At 37.2% G+C, this 26,099-nt stretch overlaps 1 protein-coding gene across 1 annotated transcript in view; it reads right to left on the minus strand.

The window, feature by feature from the left end:
• Positions 1 to 24,807, minus strand: part of malrd1 (MAM and LDL receptor class A domain containing 1) — a 55,634-nt gene extending 30,827 nt beyond the window's left edge. The window contains exons 1-20 of the mRNA XM_058393976.1: positions 24,642 to 24,807; positions 20,568 to 20,702; positions 20,312 to 20,400; positions 19,190 to 19,363; positions 18,322 to 18,418; positions 16,970 to 17,095; positions 15,879 to 16,022; positions 15,286 to 15,391; positions 14,834 to 15,201; positions 14,117 to 14,547; positions 13,110 to 13,197; positions 12,813 to 12,992; positions 12,555 to 12,714; positions 12,030 to 12,186; positions 11,668 to 11,778; positions 8,587 to 8,800; positions 7,895 to 8,142; positions 6,187 to 6,472; positions 1,929 to 2,174; positions 424 to 581 (exon numbers count right to left, since the gene is read on the minus strand). Coding sequence (XP_058249959.1) covers positions 424 to 581; positions 1,929 to 2,174; positions 6,187 to 6,472; positions 7,895 to 8,142; positions 8,587 to 8,800; positions 11,668 to 11,778; positions 12,030 to 12,186; positions 12,555 to 12,714; positions 12,813 to 12,992; positions 13,110 to 13,197; positions 14,117 to 14,547; positions 14,834 to 15,201; positions 15,286 to 15,391; positions 15,879 to 16,022; positions 16,970 to 17,095; positions 18,322 to 18,418; positions 19,190 to 19,363; positions 20,312 to 20,400; positions 20,568 to 20,702; positions 24,642 to 24,807 — 3,684 coding nt within the window. The remainder of the gene's footprint in view (positions 1 to 423; positions 582 to 1,928; positions 2,175 to 6,186; positions 6,473 to 7,894; positions 8,143 to 8,586; positions 8,801 to 11,667; positions 11,779 to 12,029; positions 12,187 to 12,554; positions 12,715 to 12,812; positions 12,993 to 13,109; positions 13,198 to 14,116; positions 14,548 to 14,833; positions 15,202 to 15,285; positions 15,392 to 15,878; positions 16,023 to 16,969; positions 17,096 to 18,321; positions 18,419 to 19,189; positions 19,364 to 20,311; positions 20,401 to 20,567; positions 20,703 to 24,641) is intronic.
• Positions 24,808 to 26,099: the final 1,292 nt, after the last annotated feature.

The following is a 26,099-nucleotide window of genomic DNA, read 5'->3' on the forward strand; positions in this document are numbered from 1 at the left end:
CAATGGCTTTTTTGTTCAAATAAAAATACCTGCTTTTCTTTTGAAACAAAATAATACATTTTCTGTGTAGGAGTATCAGTAATTACCTGCATTAATAAGGGATATCCTGAAAGGTGTGTTTGTGTGATCTCTCTATGTGTGCATGTGCATATGCATGTGTGTGTGTGTGTGTGCATGTGCATGCGCATATGCATGTGTGTGTATATATACAGTATGTGGGGGTCTGTATGTGTGTCAGTGTGTGCTTTACACTGAGGACTCTAAATGCACCAAATGTAAGAAAACCCCAATGCATATGAAGAACAGCATGCATGTAAAATCCACACAGACTGTACTGCTGTTTCCCCAACAATCAACTTCCTTTTTCAAAGCAGCTCTCAATCAAAAACAGAATAGAATAGAATATATCTTTATATCTTTTACCTTTAAGAAGAGACGGATGACTCCTGTTGCCTTGTGGGAGATGTAGTACCAGAAAGCCAGTTTACAGATGGCACTGGACTCTTTATATACAAAACTTCTCATATGAGCTTTATCCCCCTTTAGACCTACTGGAGTGGCTGCCAAATACACAAAGTGTCCTGAAAAGTAGAGGAGAAAACAGAGAGAGTGATCGGATCACAGAGAATAAATGCAGATATTAGCATGTAGTGAAAATATTACTATATACACACAGCTGCTGAGCTCAGGAACTTATGATGGGTCACGAATTAAAGATCAGCTTGCAGGAATTTCATGAAACTTATGTTTTGTTCTAGGATTACACAAAGGTCATGAATGATCGATGGTTTTAGCAGAGAGCTTAATGCATAACAATGGCTTTTATAATATCAGCATCACAAATGCCAATATAATCCATCCATTTTCTGTGGCACTTATCCTACACAGGGTCACGAGGAAACCTGGAGTCTGTCCCAGAAGACTCTGGACAGGGTGCCTGTCTATCACAGGGCACAATCACACTGACAACTTAGAATTCAGAGATGCCAATCAGCCTACAGTGCATATCTTTGGACTGGGGGAAGAAACTGGAGTAATCGTAGGAAACCCCTAACGTGTTGGGAGAAAATAAACCCCACACACAAGCAGGAATCAAACTTCCTGCATGCGCAAAACGTTGTTCATTCTGGCAATTTAATAGCTTGAATATTATCCAAATACATTATTGCTGTAATTACTCTGTGGTTATATATTATTAAGCATCATTACTATGTTGGCGAAGGGGAGCACGGTGGCTTTATGGGTAGCATGTTTGCATCTCATCTAAAGGGACTGAGTAACTATTGTCATGTCACGATATCGTCAATGTAACAGGCTCTGTAATATGTCCGACACAAACTCCAACTCCTAGCAATGATGAGCTCTTCTGTGTTCACATTCACCAGACTATTAATGATGTTACTAAGCTGTTTATTGTTATTTTGTGTCAATTTCTGATCCTCCTAAGATCCTATGTTCCTGTTTTGCCCTGTTGACCTTTGCCAGTTATTTGGATTATGCTTTTACCTTACATTTTAGATTTACACTGTGCCTATTTATCTGTCCCGATACTTTTGCCCATTCATAATATTGTGACTGTTCCAATACTCATCCTTATTTTTTGAGGCTATATGCTATTAAATCCTGTATTTGACCCATTAAGCCTCATGAAAACAATTTACTTTTACTAACTTTTTTTATGCATTGACCTTCGACTATAAACTACAGTAGGAAATAATTTAGCATAGGTGAACCAACAAATATTCTATTACACTGTTTTAGATGTAATCATAGGAAGTGGATATGTGTCCACTTCCACAGTGTGAAAATATAGAAACGGTGCATCAAGGCCCACAGTGTAAATGCAGCCCATGTGGAAGCTCTAATAGCTCAGATATGTGTATGATGCCTATATGTAAAAATCTCAGGATATAAAGTCATCTTCCTACCATTTTCATTCATGAGAGTGTGATCATATGGTGGTCTGATGCTCTGGGCGGAGCCAGTGCCCAGCATTAAATCAAAATTGTCTGCATGAGAGCTCTTCCATCCGCAACGACCATCTTCGAACGAGCAGGACGTCCCGCAGTTCTTCTCATCGCTGTTGTCTCCGCAGTTGTCAATAAAATTGCATAGATGCTCTGGTTTGTAACAGTCACCGTTATCACAGCGCAGCAAACCTAGTGGACAGAAATCTGAGGACAAACAGAGACAAATAAAATGTGATATATAACAAATGATAAAAATATACTATGCATTGTGTAAGTCTGTAGACATGGGAGAAGTGTGCATTGTGTGTGTATGTGTGTGTGTGTCTCTGCTTGTGGGAATGTCGGGGTATTAAAGGGGTGATGAGGCGTGAGGAAGAGGGGAGGTTTCTGTAATGAGTGATGAAAAGAATTAATAAATTCTCTAATCTTTTCTTCCTGTGGAGAGCTCAAGGCCAAACAGCAGCTCTTTTTACACCATTTTAGTCATAGTTTTTTATTTTCTCTTCTCTTCTTCTTCAAGAACAAGGCTTGCCCCCTGGAATCACTAACAAAGTTAAAAATACAACACTGTGCATGTTCAGGTATGTGCAAGATCAAATCTCCACCTACACACACACACACAAAATCCCACACTGTTATCAGATCACTGAAAGAAATTCTGTGACATTACTAAAAAGCGTGGTGGGATTGTGTGAATCATATCTCTCATCAAGGAATATCTCTCCAGTGGCTCCAGAACAAAGTAAAAATAATTAAAACCCTGAGCCTAAAATCTGATGTGTGATCAAATCCACATGGCCTCATGTACCCGGCTGCAGGTTTATGCTTCAAAGCAGGTTAAAATTTCTGAACCCAACAGTGCAACTCGTCAGCATGTCATCATATCAGCGTGACTGAAACCGTGCTAACAGTAGAGATACTAACACGTGTTTAGTCGTTAAGACATGAAAACTATTCACACTCCTCGTTTATCATATGCACTAGCGTTTAAATTCAGTGTTCAAATATTCACAGCCAACATGTAAAATAATTAAACATGCAGCATGCAAATGGGAAAGGAGTAAAAATTTGGGTATTCATTCAACTGAAAAATATATTGATTTATTGTTTGGTTAAATACTATATTTTATATTAATTAATATTTATATTTCTATTAATTTAACTGTTAATTAATCCTATCTATCAACTGACTACAATTTGGTATTTCTTTTAAATATAGCTTATTAAACAAAAAAAAAGTCGTGTCTGTTTAAATTTCAGATATAAATTGTACAAATTAATTTATCTAGTCATTTCTTTGCGCATTTATAAAGGTAGTTTATTAACTTACCTTAAATAAATATGTGTATTGTATAGTCAGTTAATTCTTTGGCTAACTTGAGTCATTACTGAGTCAGGGCCAAAACTAGAATTAAATATTTTAGTGACGTTCACAGTGCAGAAATGTCTCATGGTTGATATATGTGTACGACATCTATTGCTAATTTCTAATCTCCATTATTTCATCCTTCCATTCTTCCAAAGAATGCACTAACTGAAGTACAGTTTAATTATATATTTTATATATATATATATATATATATATATATATATATATATATAATATATATATATATATATATATATATATATATATATATATATAATAATATTGTGGTCCATTGAGACACTTTGTTTCATTTTTTCTGTTAAAATTGATTTTAATCATGTTGAATATTTCAGTAATTCAATAATGAATATTTCAATAATAAAGTAATTCATGAAATTTGTCAAACTCATAGTATCTTTTTAACCTGTGGAGTTACACAAAACAACAACTTCATTGAACAACACTGTTTCAATATTGAATTTGACAGCTAGAGACAGGTGATGTGAGAGTTAACAAAACTGTGTGAAAGCACCAAGATCTGGACCTCAGTGTCTTCATAGCTAATCTCTGCCATTCTTTAGAGCCCAAAGTCTTTACCAAATCACACATACATAAACTTCAAAGATTTGCAACAATATAACAAGAAAACAATATATATATATATATATATATATATATATATATATATATATATATATATATATATATATATATATATATATATATATGTATGTATATATAGGTGTATCCTGCCTTGATGCCTGATGATGCCTGAGATCACCATGACCTGAGGATAGACCGGATAAGTGGTACAAACAATGAAAGTACATTTTCTGACAACAGGATTTTTTTTGGAAAATGATGGATTTCCCCCCTGAAAGTTATTAACTCTTTATGAGCTTTTGTGTAAAAAGAGAAAACATTGTTAGATTGTTAGATAAATTACTATTCATTCTTTGGATTGCAAAAGATTCATTAATTCAATGGAATATTATATATGTTAAAATGAAAAGTATCATTATTCAAGTTGAAGTAGAATATCATAATCGTGATGAATCTTTATCAAATTCTTTAAAGTGCTACATGACACCTGTAAGTCAGGGCTCTAAAGGGCTATGAAGTATATTACTAATAACTTAATGAACATGAAGTGTGTAGAGGCTTTGTCTTGAAATTTGATGTTTAAGACATGGGGAGACTTGGTTGGAATAGTTTTTATGATGATTATTAGATGATTGATTGCTGCTAAACCAAAGATTCTTACTGTGCTGTGAAAGAAAGAAAGAAAGAAAGAAAGAATGAATAAATGAATGGAAACTTTTGAGTATATAAAAAAAACACAAAGAAATATCTCTAACGCCTTTTTACTTAATTCCATAGACATATTGAGACATCGTTAAACGCAACATTAAATTAAAGTAAGTTAAAATAAAACTTGTGCCCAGTGTCAGGCAAATTATGGCTGAAAGCAGAACACTGACCTGACTGGAAAGTATTTGTTAGATTAATATCTGTGCTTTAAACTGTAATCACAGCAGGATCTTAGAAAGAATTTGAAAGTATCGCATCAAGCGAAGATGACTTTGTTGAATTTCATCCAAATGAAGCTATAAGATAGTTGTTAAATCTGCCAAAGGCCAAGTTTAATGTTTTCTTTTAAATGAATATGCCAAACTCTTACGAGACTGTGCTAGAAATCCACACACATTTATGCAGAAACACGGTGCCTGAGAAGGAGCAGACAGACACAGACATAGCAGGGTCTTTGTTTTCAGGGAGACCACACACAGACCAAGCCACAGAATTACACACTAATACTCTTGAGAAACACACACACACACACACACACAGAGACACACACACACACACAGACACACACACACACACAGTAAGCTTTTTGTAGCACAGGGACATTTGTTCTCATTTCTCACACCCTGCAGTCTTGTCAATCAATGTGAAAACCCAACTATAGATTAGAATGTCTTACCTCCCTCCCTATTGCGTTCACACTCATTCTGCCTCTGTCTCAGAGGAGTCAACGTGTAAATAAATGAAGGGATGCTCAAGGGCCCCTTTGCTTTTCACACAGAAAGCCTTGCTGTACACCGTTTTGCCGAGATGGATCTACTAAGAGAGGGGTGAATCCAGTGGAATCAAAGAAGAACAAACACCAAATCTCTGCATTAAAAAACCCCTAATATCTGCTTTCAGGATCTTATAAAAATGTATAAAAATGGAAAATTCTCTTACCATAATTAATGTTTAACACTTTTATTTTCTGCACTCCAGACTACACGGCACTAGACAACTAATGACTAGATGTGTCCATCGCTAGCTGTGTTCTTTTGCTATTACCTTGTGTCTGAGAGGAGAACAAATTGAGACACTTCTTGAGGGCAAAACGCACTACAGACAACCTATCAGTGCTTAATGCAGTGAGAGAAAACAAGCCAACCCCAGGGAGAGGAAGAGAGAAGGAAAGGGAATGTGACTGAGTGTATTGTATGAAATAAGAAAATGAGGTAGTAATATGAGGAATATGGAACTACAGACACCTCAAGATGAGGGAATTAAATATTTCAGTGAGATAGGAAAGGGAAAATATTGGTTAAAAAGAAAAAAAGAAAAGAAAGGCAATAATTCATGAAAGCCATAGGTTTGACTGAGCATTGGAAAGGGAACTGAAGTGCATTAAATGCTATCAGGTTTTCAGTCCACAGTGCATTGCATTTAAACAAACAGAGCAGCTATTTCTGAGCTAAAACAAAATAAGTTAAAGCAAAAAACAAAAACAAAAACCAAAAACTGTCAAAGTGGTTCTGTCAAAAAGTCAGAATAAAAGCATACCAGTGGGTGGAGGGTCTGGGAGGTTTATCTTGTGATCATGGGTAAAGAGACAGCCTGGTGAGAAAGTGATGTCATCAATGCTGATGTCTCCCTTTCTGTTTCCACCCATTTTGCCCTCGAACATGACTTGGAAGTGCTCTTTGGAGGAAAGGGGTACTTCCTGTCTGATCCAGTAGTTGCCCTGACACCCAGTGAGGTTGAGGAGGAGGGAGAGGGATGACTTTGTGATCATGTACACACTCAGAGTGCCAGCGCCCTCACCAGACATATGCAGGTAAAACACCATCTACAATAAAGAAAGATGCTCATCGAGAATTTTATAAAAATACTTTTAGAGGTATTAGTATCATAGTTAGAATTAACCAAGCATCATACTTTCTACTCATGTTTATCCTTTTTTGAGCTTATTTCTATTTTTCAGATTTATGAAGTGTTTAAAGAATTTCCAACAAAAAACCTGCTGTGATGCATTCCCCATAGGCTATTAACATCCAGTTTATATACAATATATGGGCAAAAGTATTTGGACAGCTGACTTTCAAACCCATATGTGGGTCTTTTCCGAACTGGCTACACAAAGTAGGAAGCACTGCTGTGTAGAATGTCTTTGCACGCTGTAACACTGTAATTTCCCTTTAATCTCTTCCAGCTCAACAAAGCCCCTTTGCACAAATTGAGGTCCATGAAGACCTTTTGCCAAGTTTGGTGTGGAAAACCTCAAGAGTCATGCACTCAACCCTACTGAACACCTTTGGGAGGAACTGGAACACTGACTAAACCCCAGACCTCCTTACCTAACATCAATCAGTGTCTGATCTCTCTAATGGTCTTGTAGCTGAATGAACACAAATCCCCACAGCCATGCTCCAGCATCTAGTGGAAAGTCTTCCCAGAAGAGTGGAGCTGATTGTAACAGTAAAGGGGGAATGAATCTGGAATAGGATGCACATTCAACAAGCACATATGGGTATCCTTCTCTCTCTCTCTCTCTCTCTCTCTCTCTCTCTCTCTGTGTGTCTTTCTTTGTTGGTCAGTTTCTAATTGGCTCCCTGTCAGGATTGCGGAGTGCAATTGATTAGTATTGTAGGTGCATCTGAGGCTGAACGACAGATCTCTTCCAGGTGGCCAATCATCTACATCTCCCTTTCTCTTTGTCCCTTTGTTTCTTCCACAGACATACAAAGAATGAATAGTTGATTGATTCCTGTATGGCTGCCTCTTAAAATGAAAGAGAATTCCTCTGAAATGATTTGATAGAAATGATTCATGTGCATTCACACAGACACAAACAAGCTTGAAAAAGCATAGAACATGATAAAGCCTTTCTTTCGTTGTTCACATACAAACATATTCTCTCTCTCTCTCTCTCTCTCTCTCTCTCTCATGTGTGTGTGTGTGTGTGTGTATGATGATTGAGAGCTGATAAAGGTAAAAGGCAACCAGCTTTAATACCTTACAGAGGTTTTACAGTATCACAGTTTCTGCTTTTAAAGATTAAAACCTCTCTGTTTCCAGCTTTGCACAGTTTCACCCAGTTACTTCATACAATCTCTTAATCACTCAATAATCCACCCATCCATCCATTTATTACTCCATTCCATAGCCTCTTGCTTTATTCCAAAAGATTGTCCCTTTTGTAAGTAATCTACTGTGCTACTATTAGGTGGTACTTCAGTTGCTTTGAGGGAAATTACCCATGATATCTGACCTTGCATTCCCTGCTGCTCTGGCTGAACATTGGACTGGAGATTCGAGCCATGTCTCCAGAGGATTTGGAGAAAGAGTTCTCCTTGTACAGATAGTGGCCTGATGAGTTGCGCAGGGTATGGTCAGTTGCTGGGCCTGTTTCCATTGTAGGCGTCCTTCCTGCTTTGATCAGCCAATCAGAATTGTCACTCTCCAGTTGGCGCCAGGCACAAAGGTCAAATTCAAAGTTACAGTGGCCGTGAAAGCCCTCTGGAAAGAGAGACGTGAAACACGCAAGTAAACATGCAGATGCAGAAAAATATACTTTTTGTAAGGTGTAAGGTGCAAGGTGTAACTGGGTCCAAAACTCCATTACCAATATTAAAAATAAATAATTATATAAATAATACAATAATAATTGTTTCTATTTGATTAGGTACCATAGACTATATTCTGAGGGATAAAATTGGGCCAAGCAAAAAACTACATATATTGTAGTCAATGTATAGACATTCAAAATGAGACACAAATGACATAGATACAAAACATATATAGGATGAGAAATAAATCTTCTGGCACCGAAGAGTTACTCATTTATTTTTAAAGATTTTTTTCCTGCTTAAAATTGCAGCACCAATAAAATTAACATTTGATGATGTTTTCTGCTTTCAAACATATATATATATATATATATATATAATTGTAATATCTTACTGCAGATGTAGTGGTTCTCATCTGAGCCATCCCCACAGTGGTCAATAAAGTCACATAGGTTACCATCAGGAATACAGAGTCCATTAGCACATGCAAACTCAGACTTGGTGCAGGGGAAACCCGAGAAAATTGGAGGTGCACAGTCAATAAACTCTACATCATCAACCACCACATCACCCATGTAGCTAACACCTCGCTTACTCCGGAGGATGACCTGAAAGCACCACATAGAGTTAAACAACATTAAAAAGTAAAAATCTTATTATTTATTAATGTTAAGATATCTCTTGTATAAACAAAATAAATTAATTCATTGTACATCAAAAACTACCAAATAATTTTATATTCTAGTCAAGTAATATTTACATCGTTGAAAGAGATTATAAAACAAAGATTATGGAAAAATCAAACAGTAAAAAAAAGGAGCTGAAAATCATTTAGACCTGACATACGTAGTATGCAGAGAAGAAGACACTTCAGCATTGCAGGGAGCCTCTGAAGAGCACTTCAAAGCTAAGTACTGGACATTAGAGTGTTTATGTGCCTGCAGGTGTTTGTGTGTTTTGGGGTGGATGGAGTGTTGATAAAGGTTAATGATGTAAAGTGAAGCACCAGTTGAGAAAAGAAAGCTGTGATATTTCTGAACAGATCTATTCGATTAAAGATCTACTCTAATCATTTGACACCAAATTTGATCAAACTCTTACTCAAGCTTGCACAGAAGCATTCATCAAGCCCAACTGTCTGTATGCCTTTTTGTTTTATACACTTATAATGTACATTTCTAGTTCATTGCTTTGTGGTTTAGCAAGTAAAAATATTTTGTTCATTATACTAATGTGTAATGCTCTTGGGGATTAAGAACTTCCAGGGTAGGGTAGGGTCGGTAGGGTATGGTGGATAGGGTATGGTCGGCTAGGGTGGGTAGGGTAGGCTAGGTTGGGTAGGGTAGTGTGGATAGTGTAAAGTAGGGTGGATAGTGTAGAGTAGTTTTGGGTTGGGTAGGGTCGGTAGGGTACGGTCAGTAGGGTAGGGTGGATAGTGTAGGGTAGGGTGGATAGGGGAGGGTAGGGTAGTTTTGGGTAGGGCATGGTGGATAGGGTAAGATAGTTTAGGGTAGGGTAGACTAGGGTGGGTAGGGTAGGGTAGGGTAGTTTTGGGTAGGGTAGGTTAGGGTGGGTACGGTAGGGTGGATAGGGTATAGTTGAGTGGATGGGTAGGGTAGTTTTGTGTAGGGTAGGCTAGGGTGGGTAGGGTAGGGTGGATAGGGTAGGGTAGGGTAGGGTAGTTTTGGGTAGGGTAGACTAGGGTGGGGTGTAGGGTTGGTAGGTTAGGGGGACTTGGTTGAGTGGTCATAGTTTAATTTGGCTATAAACATTATTATATTATTGGCATATTTAAGCTTTAAATTGCCCAGGCACACCTGGTTATACACCATGGTTGCATTTTTTATTGGTGATGGCAATACCCTGCTTATTTTCATGCATTAATTCACTTCTCAGTCATTCGATGTAATGGAACTGTTACAACCATGCAATTGAACCCATTTCAAAACAGCCTGTGGATTGGAAACACCAAATTATAATTATTAGAACTAGAAGTTGAAAATGCCTTCAAAATTACGAATTCTGATTGCTGTAGACCTAGAGGACTTCTCATTAATTCACTATAATGGAACTGTTTCAACCACACAGTTGTCTTCATTTTAAAGCAGCATGTTTGGAAATACTAAATTACAACTACCTAGAAATAGAAATTTAAATAATAATACTGCTAGCTATAGCTCTAGAAGACATGGGTACTAAATCATAAAAATCAGTTACAGCTGCCTTTCTGATTATAATTGATTATTATCTGGAGATGCTACCAAGAGCTCTTTGGTAAACACAGTGATACTTTGTTCCATTCCCCATTTATGTAAGGTGTATGAAAAAAACATAAGAAAGTCGGAAGAATGCTAGAGTTTATCATGATTTTTAAAGACTTACTTGATAGATTGCTGTATGGTCACAACCAGATATTAGACATTTTCCAGACACCTTCAAGATAATTCTCATCACTCTCCTTACACTACTGGGTCTTCTTTGCTTTTTGGTCACTGGCCTGTGAGACTGGCTGCCTTTCCTCTTAATTACCCATCAATACCTCCATAAGTGGCTTAAGGTCAGGCACACTGCCTTACTACATCATTTACATCTAGAAGAACCATCTTTCTTTCTATTTACTAATGTAGTAAACAAAGATATGCTCTGAATCAAATAATGGATGCATGAAAAGAGTACACTTTGGTCTATCTGTAGTCACTTGGCCAGTTTTATCAAGGAAGGAAGCTCAGGAAATTAGGCCCCATTTTGAAAACCATAGTGATGTCTTTAACCTTTTCTAGAAGTACACCGGTGTTCCATTTCACTGGCAAAATGGAAATCGACTAATTGGGCATTTTCAGTCAGCATAAACAAATGAATTATTATTAACACCAGTCTGTTATACAATTAGTCAGGATACTGTTGGGTTTCTGTGTGTAGAGTATCTGGTTTAGCTGTTGGTGAGCAAAGGAAAGTACTAGGAAATATGTGTGTCCCTGCTTGGCAAATAATTCACACTTCTCTGCAATAACAGCGGTACAGAGATAAAATGGACAGGAGAACTAAAACTTTTTAGATAGGAAAAACACTGTATATAATACTGACACAATAAAAAGATAACATTTAAACCTAGTATGCTAGATTAAAAAAACTCTACTATACATACTTATTAAAAAAAGCTCTGAATTGCCTGCTTTCATAGTCATCATTACTCACTACTGTGGAGCGTGACAAATAAATACAATGCAGAACATAGGCACTCTAACACAGGTAGAAATCATTTTTTGGACTTGGTAGAAGAGTTACAGTCTGGGAAATCTTGCATTCTAGTCAGAGTACTGTGTGACTATTCCAACATGTCTGACACTATGCTCATGTAGCTCCTGCCTTAATTAATAGATATATTTCCAAATTTTGAAAATATATAGATCTGGATTTCAGAAATTATGCAGAAGTTGTTCTCTTAATATACATTTTTAGAAGTGTTTATACAGACCTGAAAATTGTGGCGGATTCCGATGAAAATCTTGCCAAGCATCCAGCGCCTGCCTTGGTTTCCAGTTTCAGACCACACCTCATGTGTGACATTACCAGACTTAATAAAAACCTACAAACACACAAATGAAAACCAGATAGAAGTCAGGTCATTATTTATTAAATGTAATTAAAAAGTGCTGTCCAGACTTTAAAATAACATTAAACCTTCATCTCAATCCTCAGGAAAGTTATGAGAAATCATGAGAATAAAATTGTGCCACAGAGCATAAAATGTGAGGAAGAGTAATAGTGCTGTAATACTGTATGTAAATTATATTTGTTTATTTACTGAATTTAAGAGATGACATTTGAAACATCCACCTGTAGTGTTCCCACAGTGAAGCCACTCATGTAGTACCAGAATTCCATGGTGCACTGGGGCCCTGTAGCAGTGATGGGTGGGGTTATAAGATCAGACACATGGCCATATCCACCATTAGAGCTATCTGCATAGATGTACCATCCTTCTGCAGTGCCCCTGAGTCCAACACACAAATATATATATGCATACACACAATTGCAAAAGTGTTCAAATTAAAGGCTAAAAAATTGGATGATACATAAATACAAAAACATTTTAAACTTGAGCACTTTAAAGTTTTCTAATTAAAACATATAAAATAACTTCAATATATATACCCTGGAGACATTTGAGTTTATCAAAATATAAATATAAGATATTAGTTTTTATTTCCTGATATCTATGTCTGTACAAACTTGAACCCACTGAATTTTTCTACTCATCAAACATACTGTGTTCTATGTTCATGTCTGTGTTCCAATACTTTTGGACTGGACTGTATACACAACATCATACATATACAATGCACACATGCAGGTACTTACAGTGTATGGTCATTAACCGGCCTGTGATTTTCTTCCCCGTGGTATATAGTTTCTCCCTGTCCTATTAGCCATTGAAAAGCATGTAGTGGGACTGTAGGTTTGGGGCTGTCCAGATTCCATCCACATAGATTTCCACCCTCAAAATAACACCGTTCCATCACTGTGAAGTTTTGAGAGCAAGAGAGAACAAGTGTATGTGGGAAAAGGGATTTGGATGGAGTGATTGATAGATGGATATGAAGATCAACACAGACATACCGCAACCCTTTTCATCAGAGCCATCTGAACAATCCTGTCTGAAATCACACACTTGATTCTGGCTGACACATTCTCCATAAGCCCCGCACACAAACTGGCCCAGTGGACAGCTATGAGGCAGCAACGTGGGATAAGTGACAGCAGGAGCCATAGTGCTGGCTTCTAATGAAGGGAATACACCTAAACACACATATAAAGGATAAAATATCCAAATATGTAACCACACACACACACACACACAGACACATAGTGTGTTTATAATAAAACTATAAGTTGTTGCCTCATTGTCACATTTACCCTCATATGGCTCACAGCCCAGAAACGAGAGGTCATCTATTGCTATATCTCCTGTGAAGTCATCCCCCACTGTGCCCTCTACAAGAATCTGAGACAAATTTCACATAGAAAAAAAAGAAAATCCTATTTACACATGGCTGTAAATTGTATCTTAAGTAGCAAGATTAAACCTAGATGGGAATTGCCTACACATCTGCATATCTGCATAATGCAGCCAATCTGACCAAACAATCTCAGATCAGATGACTCTTCAAGTGCACACACAATATATCTATCTCTCTTAGCCACATCTTTCAAACAAAACACTGTAACATAACGTCTAAAAATGTATAATTAAAGAACAAGGAACAATGCAGGAAGAGATTCAAATGGATTAAAATCAGCTTCAGAGACACTTTTAACTCTGTAAATGCGTGAGGTTAAAATCTTGAAGAGTGAAATGAAATTTATCTTGTTATAAAAATGAAGTTTCTGTAAATGAGTGATGTTCAGATGCTTCAAATGGCTTTTAAAGTGTTAATGCATTTGCAGTGTGTGTGTGTGTGTGTGTGTTTGTGTGTTTAATGATCTATATCTAAAAGTTTTACAGCTTTGGGGCAGAGACCACAATATTGCTGATAACACACGTTGCCAAGGTTATGTTGCTTTAAAGAACGTCTAATTATAGTTATCAGGGAAAGGACAGGGCTGTGTGTGCCAGTGTGTGAGTGTGTATGTGAGATTTTCTGTGCCTGAGTCTGGGTATGTGAGAGCTATGACAGTTTTCAATCAAGGGTAAGTCACTAAAAGCAGTTAGAAGTCATTGACAGGGGAATTTAAGCAATAACATAATGTCGATGACATTAAGAATGATGTTATTTTGAATATTTCAGCCTTTCAGCATGGTGTACTCATTCACTATGCATTTATTCACCACTCAGTGTTTGCATGATTGTAGGAGATTTTATCAAGATAAAGTATTAAGTCAATATTTATAATAAAAATGTGGGCACTAGCTGAGATTTTACCTGGAAGGGCCGTGCACTGTTGATGTACAGGGTCTTTCTGTGCCAGAGGTTGCCCTGGTCACCATGACGAACCCACAGCATTTGGCCACGCCCACTGTTATAGTTGCGGATGTAGACAGCTAAGCGGAAGACGTACTGGCCCAGCATGTGATAGTGGAACCTGAAAACACAAGTTGTCCGAGGGACTTCTCCTTTGCTGAGAGTGGGATTGAAAGTTCTGCTAATGAGCACAGCAGTGTCTTTGAATTGCTGAGGAGCAGAGGATTCGATGTAGAGGTAGTGTCCTCTCACACTGGACCATGTGTGATCCTTATAGGGACCAGTGTTGGGAGTGGGAGTAGGTCCCTGGATCCAGGTCCAATCAAAAATATCGTCGTCATCCTGAGTCCAGCTGCATAAGCCATCCTCAAAACTGCACATTAACTCAGAGGCTGGAAAAGCAAGGAGAGATAAGAGACAAATGACTGAAGCGACTGAGAGAAGACGAAGCATTTATTTCCCTTATATACATTACACCACAGTGAAATTCTTTTCTTTGCATATCCCAGCTTTGGAAGTTAGTGTCAGAGCACAGGGTCAGCAATGATACAGCACCCTGGAGATGAGAGGTCTAAGGGGCCTTGCTCAAGGGCCCAACAGTGGCAGCAATGCCTTAACAATTTGTATAGAAAATACTCTGAATTAAATTCTCTTGCTAATATTAAAAGCAAAACATACAGCAGTTTTCCTCATCAGTTCCATCTCCGCAGTCGTCAACAAGGTCACAGAGCTTGAGGCGGTCCACACATGCTCGGCTCTGCCCACAGTGGAAATAATCCGGGTTAGGGCACTTGTCCATGGGCACTGGTAGCGAGCAGTTGTGAAAAGTGATGTCATCCAGTGCGGAAATTCCGTCATACACACCCAGGCTCAGTTTGGACACCAAGATCTGGAAAGGCCTGGTTTGGCGGCCAAGCTGCACAGTCACTGGCTGCCAGAAGTTTCCCTGATGGTAAAGTGTGCGCCACAGAACCGTAAGGTTGTCCATGCCATCGATTTTCAGGTACATGTTGGCTGCACCAACCGATATACCAGCGGTGTAATGCCTTCAAACAAAATATCAAACATCAAATTTATCTATATACACATGGCAGACAAAAAAATCTGACAAAAAAAGATCTCCATGTTACCAGAAGGTCATTTTACAGTCTGGGCCAGCATGCTGGAACGTGGGACTGTGGAGTAAAGCATGCTGAGAAAAACTGTTGCTGTTCTTCAGGACTAGAAGAAAGTGGCCTGAAAGAAAGGAATTCACAATGTACACTGTCTGAACAATAGCAAGCCTAAATAGTTGATGGATAGATGTGAAAAGAGGGAAAGAAATAGTGTACAATACAGCATGATTTATTAGAAAAGATAACAGCATCACAGGGGAGACTGACTGACTGACTGACTGACTGACAGACAGAAGAAAAACTCATTATCAGTCATCAACTGAAAGTATTAACATCTACTTAACTAATTTTGTTAACTAATATTCAGCTTTAATGAAGATTTCATTTATATGACAAAGAGTCTGTTTGGAAGCAATGTGAGTTAACTCTAATTATAGGATAGAATGAGCATTCAGGCATTTTGAGACCTTTTATATGTATTTATGTTTACCAAAAATGAAAACTCTAAACTAAACCTTCTAAACCCTAGCACAGGATATATTAAGCATACATGAAATACACATATTCGCACTTGAAGATTGCTATGAAAGGTGTATGTATGTGCTTACCAGTGCTTGCATTGGTAGAGTGGTCTCTCGGAGGTGCTTTGTTTTGTTGGTTGACTTGAGGTGAGCTTCTGACCCAGTCAAAACCATCACCAGGTGCAGATTCGTGCCAGCCGCATGCATCTGCCTCGAAATCACACTGCGCAGCTGTAGAAAACACACACGTGTAAAATATTGCAAAACACTAATGCTTTAGATATTGTAAGGTTATTAGTGCTGATCCAAAAGGCTACATTTATCTCTATAATCTATATTTTCTGTAAAGGGTGGAATGACATTATTATACCATGTGCTTCCAGTTGTTTTTCTGTAGAAGGATTTTCTATATTTGTTTATTCTATATATTTATCTATATTTATAAGACAGTAATTATGTTGGTATTTTTTTCTATGTTTGAGTTCAGAAGGCTACAGGTTTGGTAAGAAGTTATAATTTGATTCTCAACATTGCATAGGGTATAAGAGTTCGTCAATGTGATAATATAATATCTACAGTATATGGCCATATTTGTATAGAATAAATTCAAATATACTTTCAGTAAAAATTTTATCTGAAACAAAAATATTACATATTAACAGATACCTATACAGTATCTAGTGATAAATATTGTGCAACATCTTCAGGAATCAGGATTATGATATTTTTTGTCATATCAGCCATGCTTATCTGATATTATTGTATCATTAGTATAACTTTTGTGAAGTTTTTGTATTTCCTTTCATACTGTACCATATTAATCATCAGGAATTGGAGGAGGCACATGCGTGATCACTTTGATTTTTTTTTTTTTTTTTTATTCTTACAGCAACAATTTAATCATTTATGGTCATCAAGAAAAATAAAAGACGTCACTCAAAAAAGGGTCTAAAGGGTGTAAAGGGTCTACGGTGATTTGTGTCCACTTCACATAAAAAAAAAAATTCACTTTCCACTGCATCCATCTCTGTGAAATTCTATCTGATGCATGTCAATAAAATGAACTGAAATCAGACACGAGAAATATTTCTACAGAAACCTACATGTAAATGAACCAATTCAAATCTGGTCCTAATGTTCTCTGATTGTGTAATGTGCATAAAGCTAACAATACTCACGACAAGTGGCTTCATCTTCTCCGTGAGGACAGTCCAGAGTAAAGTCACACACTTGCTTTGCGTCCACATATACACCTGCCCTACAGTCAAACTGAGAGCGGCTTGCAGAGGATACATACCTTCCCTCTGTTATTTGGTAGGCAGAACGTAACATATTAGGCATACTTTGTTTTAAGGCTGAGCAATATGATGATCTAAAGTCAGTATTGTGATGTGTTATACCCCCAATGCACTTCACATGTTAAAATTTTTTGAAGTGAATTGTAAAAATCCAATAACCCTTATACATTTTTTTTAAAAACAGACATCATCATAAAGCATCCTTACAGAAATACAAAAACAGATTTAGATCCTTAATGAGCTAATGAACTTCATTATCATATATATGGTCATAACAAGAAAAAGCAAAGAGTAATACAAGTACAGGAAGTATAAGTACAAAAATTTAGTAAATGTCTAAAAGGTAGAAAAAGGTCCATCCATCCATCATCCATCCATCCATCCATCCATCCATCCATTTGTTTTCACTACTGCTTATTCTACACAGGGTTGCAGAGAACCTGGAGTCTATCCCATGACACACACACACACACACACACATACACTACGGACAATTTAAAGTTGCCAATCAGTGTACAGTTCATGTCTTTGTATTGGGGGAGGAAAGCAGAGACCATGGAGGAAGGCCATGCAAACTGCACATAAAGGGCAGAAGTGGAAATCGAATCCTCAACCGGAAACAAACTCGCTAAGCAAATTAATTAGTTAATCATGTCAGTCAGTTTAAAAGCAAGAGTTAAAACACAGTGTTGAATTACACCCTGTTCCTCAGAATCCTGCAACTGTCCTTTTGCTTCTTTTTTCCACATTAAATAGAATTAGGCCTGAAAGGTGTAGTGCAGTTATTTATGGTCAAATAAAACTGAGCCCATGCTCATGAGGACATATTTCACTGTGGCAGCACAGAGGGCAAAGTAAACTATAAAACCAGACCAAAAATTACAACTTGCCATAACGGAGACAGATTAAAAATGCCATTCATCTTTATTTCAGCTCTTTTTAATTTGCACAATCAGCAACAGATAAATTTGGCTTTTCCCTGATGAAAAATGGCACTCACTCCCTTTCTCTTTTCCTTAATACCTCCAAGCAGTATTTTATCATCTTTTTTCTTATAAATTTTAGATTTACTCTACAGTATACATTATATCCACATATGAGCTGCCAGCTTTGTCCAGGAATGGATCATATCTCCTTCACAGGCACTGTACTTTACTCGTACCCTCTATTTTTAAGTTTGATGATGAATTAAGGTGAGAGGTATCAGGTTATTATTATGTTATGTTTGTTACCTCTAGTCGATACACAGCCCGAGCTGAAGGAAAAGTCATCAAAGGCAATAACTTCTTTAGGGTCGTTGCTGCTGGACACTGTTCCATGAATTATTACCTGCAGAGTTACTTGATATATATAAGTCCACTCCAAACTCAACATCTGTAGCCATGTATTAACAAGTAACTATTGCTTATTATTATACTTCAAATCACAATTATGCATGACTGAATAAGTCTAATATTTCCAAATATATCAAATGGTCAGTTTTTTTGTACTAAGTTTGAAACAGTCATCAATCTTGTGAATTAAATTGTGTCTGCTAACCATTTTAACATGCTTCTGTAAGACCAGTCTATAAAGCAGGTCTCACTGGTCAAAGTCCAATGTGGATTTTCCAGCAGTGCATTTTATGGCTGTGATTACATTAATGACAAAGACAGAACTGTGATTCAGGTCATATCAGTAAACAAAGGCAGAGGTTTCAAAGTTCCTACTGTAGAAATGATTACTTTTAATTCTTTGTTTATTCATTTTTTTGTTTGCTTGTTTGCTAATTATTAGTTTGCTTGTTGATTTGTTCATTTATTCATATATTAATTTATTAGTTTGCTTCTTTGGTTTTGCTTTTCTAACTTGTTCACACTGAAACCTCCACACCTCCAAGCAATACCAGGAAATTTAGCATCCATATCACGGTCAGTTTTGTTTAAGGACACTCATTAAAGGCAACAATTTAAAAAGAAAATTAGGCAACGTCGGACGTTCTACAAAACTAAGTGATCCATGGACTCAGTGATCCTGCTTTAACTATACAGCTAACTACACAATACTAGGACATGTTGCTCAGTAAATTTATTCTAAGAGGCTTTGTAAATATACACATACCTGAAACTCCTGGCTCTCTTGGAATGTAACTGATGTTCTTAACCAGGGCTTTGTAGGTGGCATTGAGGTCAGTCTGGTCTGAATCCAGATTTGTCTCCGCTCTCCTGAAGGTTGTGCTTTAACCAGAACCCGTAAGCCACCAGTCACCTGGCCCATGTGATAGTAGAAAGTGACCTGCAGGGTGTTAAAGAAAGAGCACAGTCAAATAAGCATATGGTAATTTTCAGAAAAACAGATATAAAGGTCATTCATCATACCAGACATCAAACGTTATTATGTTGTCTCATGAGCTATAACTTTCGGATTGAATGTGGATCAGAAAAAACTATTATATCATTTTTCAGGCAAATATTTAGAATATTTGTCAATATTTTTCATTCAGGCAATTCTTTTCAGTAAGTTCTTTATCCTGGTCATGGTGCAAGTCCATCACAGAGCAAAAAGCCCCACACCAAATGCACAGATTCACATTCATTCACAGCTATCTCTTATTCAACCAATTCAGCCAGATGCATTTTTTTGGAATGTGGGAGGAAACCAGAGAACCCTAGCGAAGATCACATGAACCCCACACAGACAGTAATATATGTATTTTGGGGTAGTGGTGACTGACTGGTTAAGGCTCTGGTTGGGGATTCAAGACCCAGCACTGCTAAGCTGGAACTGTTGGGCCCTAGAGCAAGGCACCGGACCCTCTCTGCTTCAGAGGTGCTGTATCATGGCTGACCCTATACTCCCTAACAAGCTGGGATATGCAAAAGGAAATGACTTCACTGTGCAGTAATATACAATGTATGTGACAAAGAAAGGCTTCTTCTTTCTTCTAGCCCAGGATGAGGCGTAGTGCCTTATTGCAATGAAACAGCAATGCTACACCACTGTGCCGCCCTCCTCAACATTTGCAGTGTCTAAATGTAATAGAAATCCTATTAGGAGTATTTGTACATTGCTGTATGAATAAGACATCAATTCTTCTACAAAAGATTACTTTACCAGACTTTTAAAGCTCATATGAAGCTCATATGAAGCTCATATGAGTAGGAATATGAAAAACAATGTATAAAAATTTAAAAATAATGTTCTAGTATATATTGGAGTATTGAACCATTCAGTAGACAATACCGTGCAGGACTCTGAGGGCAGAAAAGATGGACTGGAAATTTCTGCAAAGACCGTCTCTTTGATTTTGGAGCGCAGGAACAAGTAGTGTCCTGAGTGGAAAAAAGAGAACGTTAATTAATGGGAACTCAAATATCTCTATCATGTACAAATATTTAACGTATTGTAACAAATTCGATCACATGCTTTCTATCTGATGGCACAGAGTACAATTAACGTTTGTAAACTCTTGCTAAGTGGTTATATAAAGGGTGCATACCTGCAGGGTGGCCAGTGTGGTCTACCAGAGGTCCAGGATCAGTCAGGCAGGCACCTCGAATCCACAATTTGTTCTGGTCTGGTGTTTGTAGATCACAAAGGCCGTCTTCAAAATCACATCTCTCTGAATGGGAACCTGTACAATTGGAAACCAGAATCATTTTGAAACCATAAAACCCCACATCAATATACACAATCAGTGAACTTATTTTCCATTTATAACCCATTTTCTCTCAATTCAATAGCTGCCACTTTTTTACTGACCATTAGCCAGTGTCGCTCTGATTCATGCTCACAATGAGCACAGAGCTCTCAGATTTCAGCCATGGATGACTATGGTATTATTACGATGTGAATTTGGGATCACTCAATGTTTGGCTGAACAATTAGAAACTGCCTTTTACAATGACTTCTGCTTAATAGAATTAATTCACAGAAACAATAACTTTAGATTAATTTGCATACATGACTGTTTGATTGTGAATACAGAATGCTTTAAGCAGTTATTTTGGATCTGTTCCTGTGCCTTGGCTCCATAGACTAGGACAATAATTTTTGGAGATGGCCTAATAAAAAATATAATGCATTTATGCTCCACTGTCCTCTGGCTATGATTCAAAGTAACAACCCTTCGTAACTTAGCACACACTTTCAAAAGTTTTGTTTATATTACACAAAGCATATGTACTGTAACTACTGTAGCATCCTGGTTCAGTCCTCCTGACCAATAGGGGCAGAGAAAATCACATCGTTTAGAGACACACACCTAAGGACTTATCAGAAAGGTATTTGAAGAAGCTATTATCGCCACACAAACATTACAGCACAGTGGAATAGTTTTCTTCACATATCCCAGCTGAAGAAATTGGGATCGGAGCACAGGGGCAGTGACCCTAGAGCAGAGAGCGTAAAGGGCCTTGCTCAATTGCCCAACAGTTGCAGCTTGGCATTGCAGGGGCTTGAAACACCAGCCTTCTGATCAACAACCCAGAACCTTAACCACTGACTGCCACAATCAAGCACTCGAACATATAAGGTTAACTTTGTAGAACTTGCATGTTGACGCCAAGCTTGAGAGTAACTGAAGTGACATGTCTTTAAATAACTTCACTATAGAGGAGTCACTCGTCCTTGAGTGGCATACAATGGGAGGAGGTGAGCATCCTGTCTGTTTATAAGCCATGCTAATGATGTTCATGATTCAGTGAGTCAGTCTCTGCATACATAAGTGAGCTGTTTCCCTCAATGTGCCCAAAAATAAAACCAGGTCCAAAAATAAAACACTTTGCAGGCTCACATTCATGGACTGCTGCAAGGTCAAGCAGATCAATTTACAAATTGGCTCACAGAAGTGTTTTATATCTTTTTATTGTAGGTTGGCTTTTGAATAATTTGTTATGGCAGGTAATCATTTTTGGTATATTTTTATTTTCTTACGGTTTTAAGGTGAAACACATCCTTATACTTTCTACAATGACTTGGTGACAGTGATCATGTGGTCATGTGATCATAGAAACCACTTTTATAATACGTTCCTTATGCATTTTTATTTGTGCCTTTAATCAATAAATATATTGTTTCTTTATTAGTTTGCAAGCCTTTTTCATGGTTCTTAGCCCAGTGTTGATTTAGATGAACACCAGAGCATGCAGAGTTTGTTTTTTCTTAGTTAGTTGAGACACTAAAATTCAGTTCAGCATCTTACATAAAATCACAAAGAGGGGACTTATGGGACTTCATGCTGCCTTCATAAGAAGAGCCTATACCATATCCACGAGGAAACAGAATGAATGGAGAAGCCTTGTGAGAAAATCATATGTTTTATGAGAACCTTTATTATGCCATCCATGCTGTGATGATGTGATGCTCTAAGATGACAGCCACATACTGCTTTAACGTAGATAAGAATGAGTGACTTGGAGCTATGTGGTGAAATTTTGAGAATTAAGCAACACACCAGGTTCAGGATTTAGGATGCATGCTATTCACAGAAAGCCTCTGTATGTGGTGTGTAGGTTCAAGCCATGACTCACTTCTGAAAACTTGGTAATTCTAGCACGCTTTGTGGAATTAATGCTTCATCAGTTATTATCAATCTCAGCATCATTAATATGAGCTGGTGCTGCACATAGTGACCTGGCTGAATCTTAATCATTTCTGCTACACACTGAGAAGTCAGAGTGGTTAGCCTTTTTTAGTAAGTTCATGATGATGAAATGTGAAGCAATATCAAGGTAATAAGGACCTAAAGTAGATTTATAATAAATAAAAACTGCAACTCGTGATTCTGAAAAACTCTGAAGCTATTTGTTGTAAAGTTTTTCCCTGAATATTATATTATTAAGAGAATGCTTAACTTTCTTCATTAAGCTAGACTGGATGCTTTATAGAGAGTTGCTGAATAAAGTTTACTAAGATTTCAAAGCTAAAAGCACTATCTCAGTCACAATTTCATTATCATCCCTCTTTTAAATCCTATTAACGTGGATGCAGAGTTTAATTCCAAACCAAGCAAGAGCAGGTGTTGTGGGCTGTATAGCACTATTGAGGATACCATTCTTCCAGGATGATCATGATCATGATTGCTTGCAGCATAGCTTTTTAGGCCAGCTATTTAATGTATAGTGAGAAAAAGTGGACAATCAGAACCAAAACGATGAAAACAAAGGGCCAGCTTACAGAGTTTACAGAGAGAAAATTTCACTGAATGTGGATTAACCTGGAAAACCCAATGGGAATGTATGACCAAGTGCAAGTTCATACATATAATGGAAAAGAAATCAACACAGTTAGTGTTAGCTAATAAGTAATGCTAATAAAGAAAAGCCTACTTGAAGCTAGCAGAGTCATCACAATGTAGAAGAATACTGACATGTACGTGAAAGAAGAAAGGGAAAATATGACTATGAGAGCAGTATTTATTACAAATATTGTATCACGTGAATGTGTGACTCTGCACAATAGAAAACTGTAAAAATAGAAAAAAAAAAACCCACATTGTTTTTCTCATGAATAAAATTTAGTCTAACTAAAGAAATATTTTAGATGCTATTGTTTGGGACACGGATATTGTTATCATGATCTATAAAGAAAACTTTAAGGCACAGGGTGAAAACAAGAAAGATTTACTCTTAATGAAAATGTATCTCTTTGAATGGATGTTAATGTTTAATAGCAAGATGGCTCAGGCAATATCTTGTCTTCATTTATTGGGAATTTGTCCAAAACTGACAGCTAACCCTTAATCAGAACTGTTTCAAAGACACTTATGAGGTTGCATAAACATCCTTCCAGCCATGTTTTCATTTCCAAAAGACTCAACTGAGGCTACAAATGCGATAATACACTGCTGTGTGTCGTCTCTGAGCTTCCCAGATGATATGCTGTTTTATGAGATCTGCTGTTTTTTCTGTGCCATAAACCGAGATGTTTACACATTACACCTCATTTAAAAGCATATTGAACTGTCAGTGAGCTAAAACAGGAAGCTGCTAATGTTGTGAATAGTGTACAGTTACTGTATATGTATCTCATAATCCCCAATGTACTACAATAAACAGAATTAATAGTTCAGAGGAGAGAGCTTGAAGTTGAGACAAATTGAGATTAAGTGATAATATATTATAATTATTTAAAATTAACTGTGGAGCTAATCTTATGGAATATTTTTGAGACTACTAAGGAATTGTTCCCACCCCCTCTAAAAAACAAAAAATGCTAGCTCTTACACCTCTAATATCTTTACTTTAGCACTCAATTAAAAATCTTACATGGTATAGCATTTGCTAAATGAAAATGCTATGTAAAATGTAAATGATAAATAATGAATAAATGTAAAATGAATTGACTTCAGTGCATGAGTCAATTAAAGGCAGAATTAAAATAGGACCAAGCATGGTGTAATACTGATAACAGTAGTTTAATAGGGAATATAATAGGTTAGAGGTTAGCAAATGTAATACCATGTCTTATATAACACAGCACATGATGACATAAAGAATAGAGTCAATAAATATGAATTAAAAAAAAAAACTATACCCAAAGCTAAATGATAGTAGTAAACTTTAATACTTACAGTTTCTCTCATCGCTACCATCCGAACAATCTGGGCTATAGTCACAGACGTACTTCTTTGACACACACTCTCCTGTCAGGCACTCAAACTCATTGGGCTTGCAAGGCTGACCCGACACACACATCACAGCCCACACCAAGACGGAGGGCCACACAAGTGCTTGCATTAGGCTTTTTGACAGGTAGGTCACATAAACATAGCTACATAAATTCAGCTTTAAAAAAACAAATATCACACTCAAACACACACACACTCTCTCTCTTTCTCTCTCTGTCTTTCACAAACACACACTCATACACACACCCAGCACTCCACAATCCTCCTAAATCCAAAAAGGAATGTATAAATTCTGTAGTCTGAACGTAACTCTGAGAAAGCAATTTACTCAAACTAGCCACAGGCCATAAATGACTTTTATGACGGTTGCAAAACAGTGCGTATGGGGGAGACTAAAGTCAACCTTGAAGTCATTGGCTGCAGATAAATCCATTGTAAAACACGCAATCTGTAGTCTAAACTACAGGCGCACCTGAATAAGACCTCCACTATGCGCTCTCAGTTCAATTAAGTGTAGAAGAATGGAAAACAAGGCTGGTGAATTGAGCCACATTGTGTTCGGTGTCATTAGCTCTGATGCCACAGCTCCCAGCTGTATTACAAATGTTCTCTCATGCATTATCATTTATAAAGAACCAGTGGTTAAAGGACGGCTTCTAGACACTGTGTTAATCGGGAGAGGAGTCATGTTGGTTAGGACAGAATTACGGCAACCTTCAAAGAAAACAAAATTATGTAGATATGTCACATGCGCTGGATAACTGATATATATCAAATGAAATAGAAGATGGAAGCGTTTATCTCTTTTTATCGTTGGCTGGCTTTTTAATCATTTCTTCTGGCAGGACCACATTTTTAGTCAGGTTATAGTCCAATTAAAACCTTTTCCAACAAGGTGAAATGCATCATTGTTATTATTGTATGTGACTTAATGCCAGTGATCATGTGGTCATGTGATCATAGAAATCATTTTCAGTAGGTCTGTGGCAATCTATCCCTTATGCATTTTTTCCCATTTATTTATATATTGTTTCTTTTTTGTTTTCAAGCTTTTTTGTATGCTTTTTTTGGAGACCTTTGTTACAGATATATACTGTATAAAAGCATCTTAGCTGCTATATGATTTGCTTTAGCAGTAATAGAAACATCGCTCAATCAGAAAATTTGTCAGAACATCAGATGAGCTTGGTTATTAAGTTAGTAAGTATACAAGACAAATTTGTATGAACATGAAAAAGCAGTAATGCCATGCATTAGGCTTAGATACCCGTAAGTACCCTTTATACCTTACCGTACTACTCTGTAATAGCTGCTTTAAATGCATGTTTTTCTGCCTTACCGGCTACATATTTTTCAGATTTCACATGCATTAAGCATTTAGTAAGAAAATAATTGTTTATT

The sequence above is a fragment of the Hemibagrus wyckioides genome, linkage group LG07 (assembly GCF_019097595.1).
Source record: "Hemibagrus wyckioides isolate EC202008001 linkage group LG07, SWU_Hwy_1.0, whole genome shotgun sequence".
Lineage (NCBI taxonomy): Eukaryota > Metazoa > Chordata > Actinopteri > Siluriformes > Bagridae > Hemibagrus > Hemibagrus wyckioides.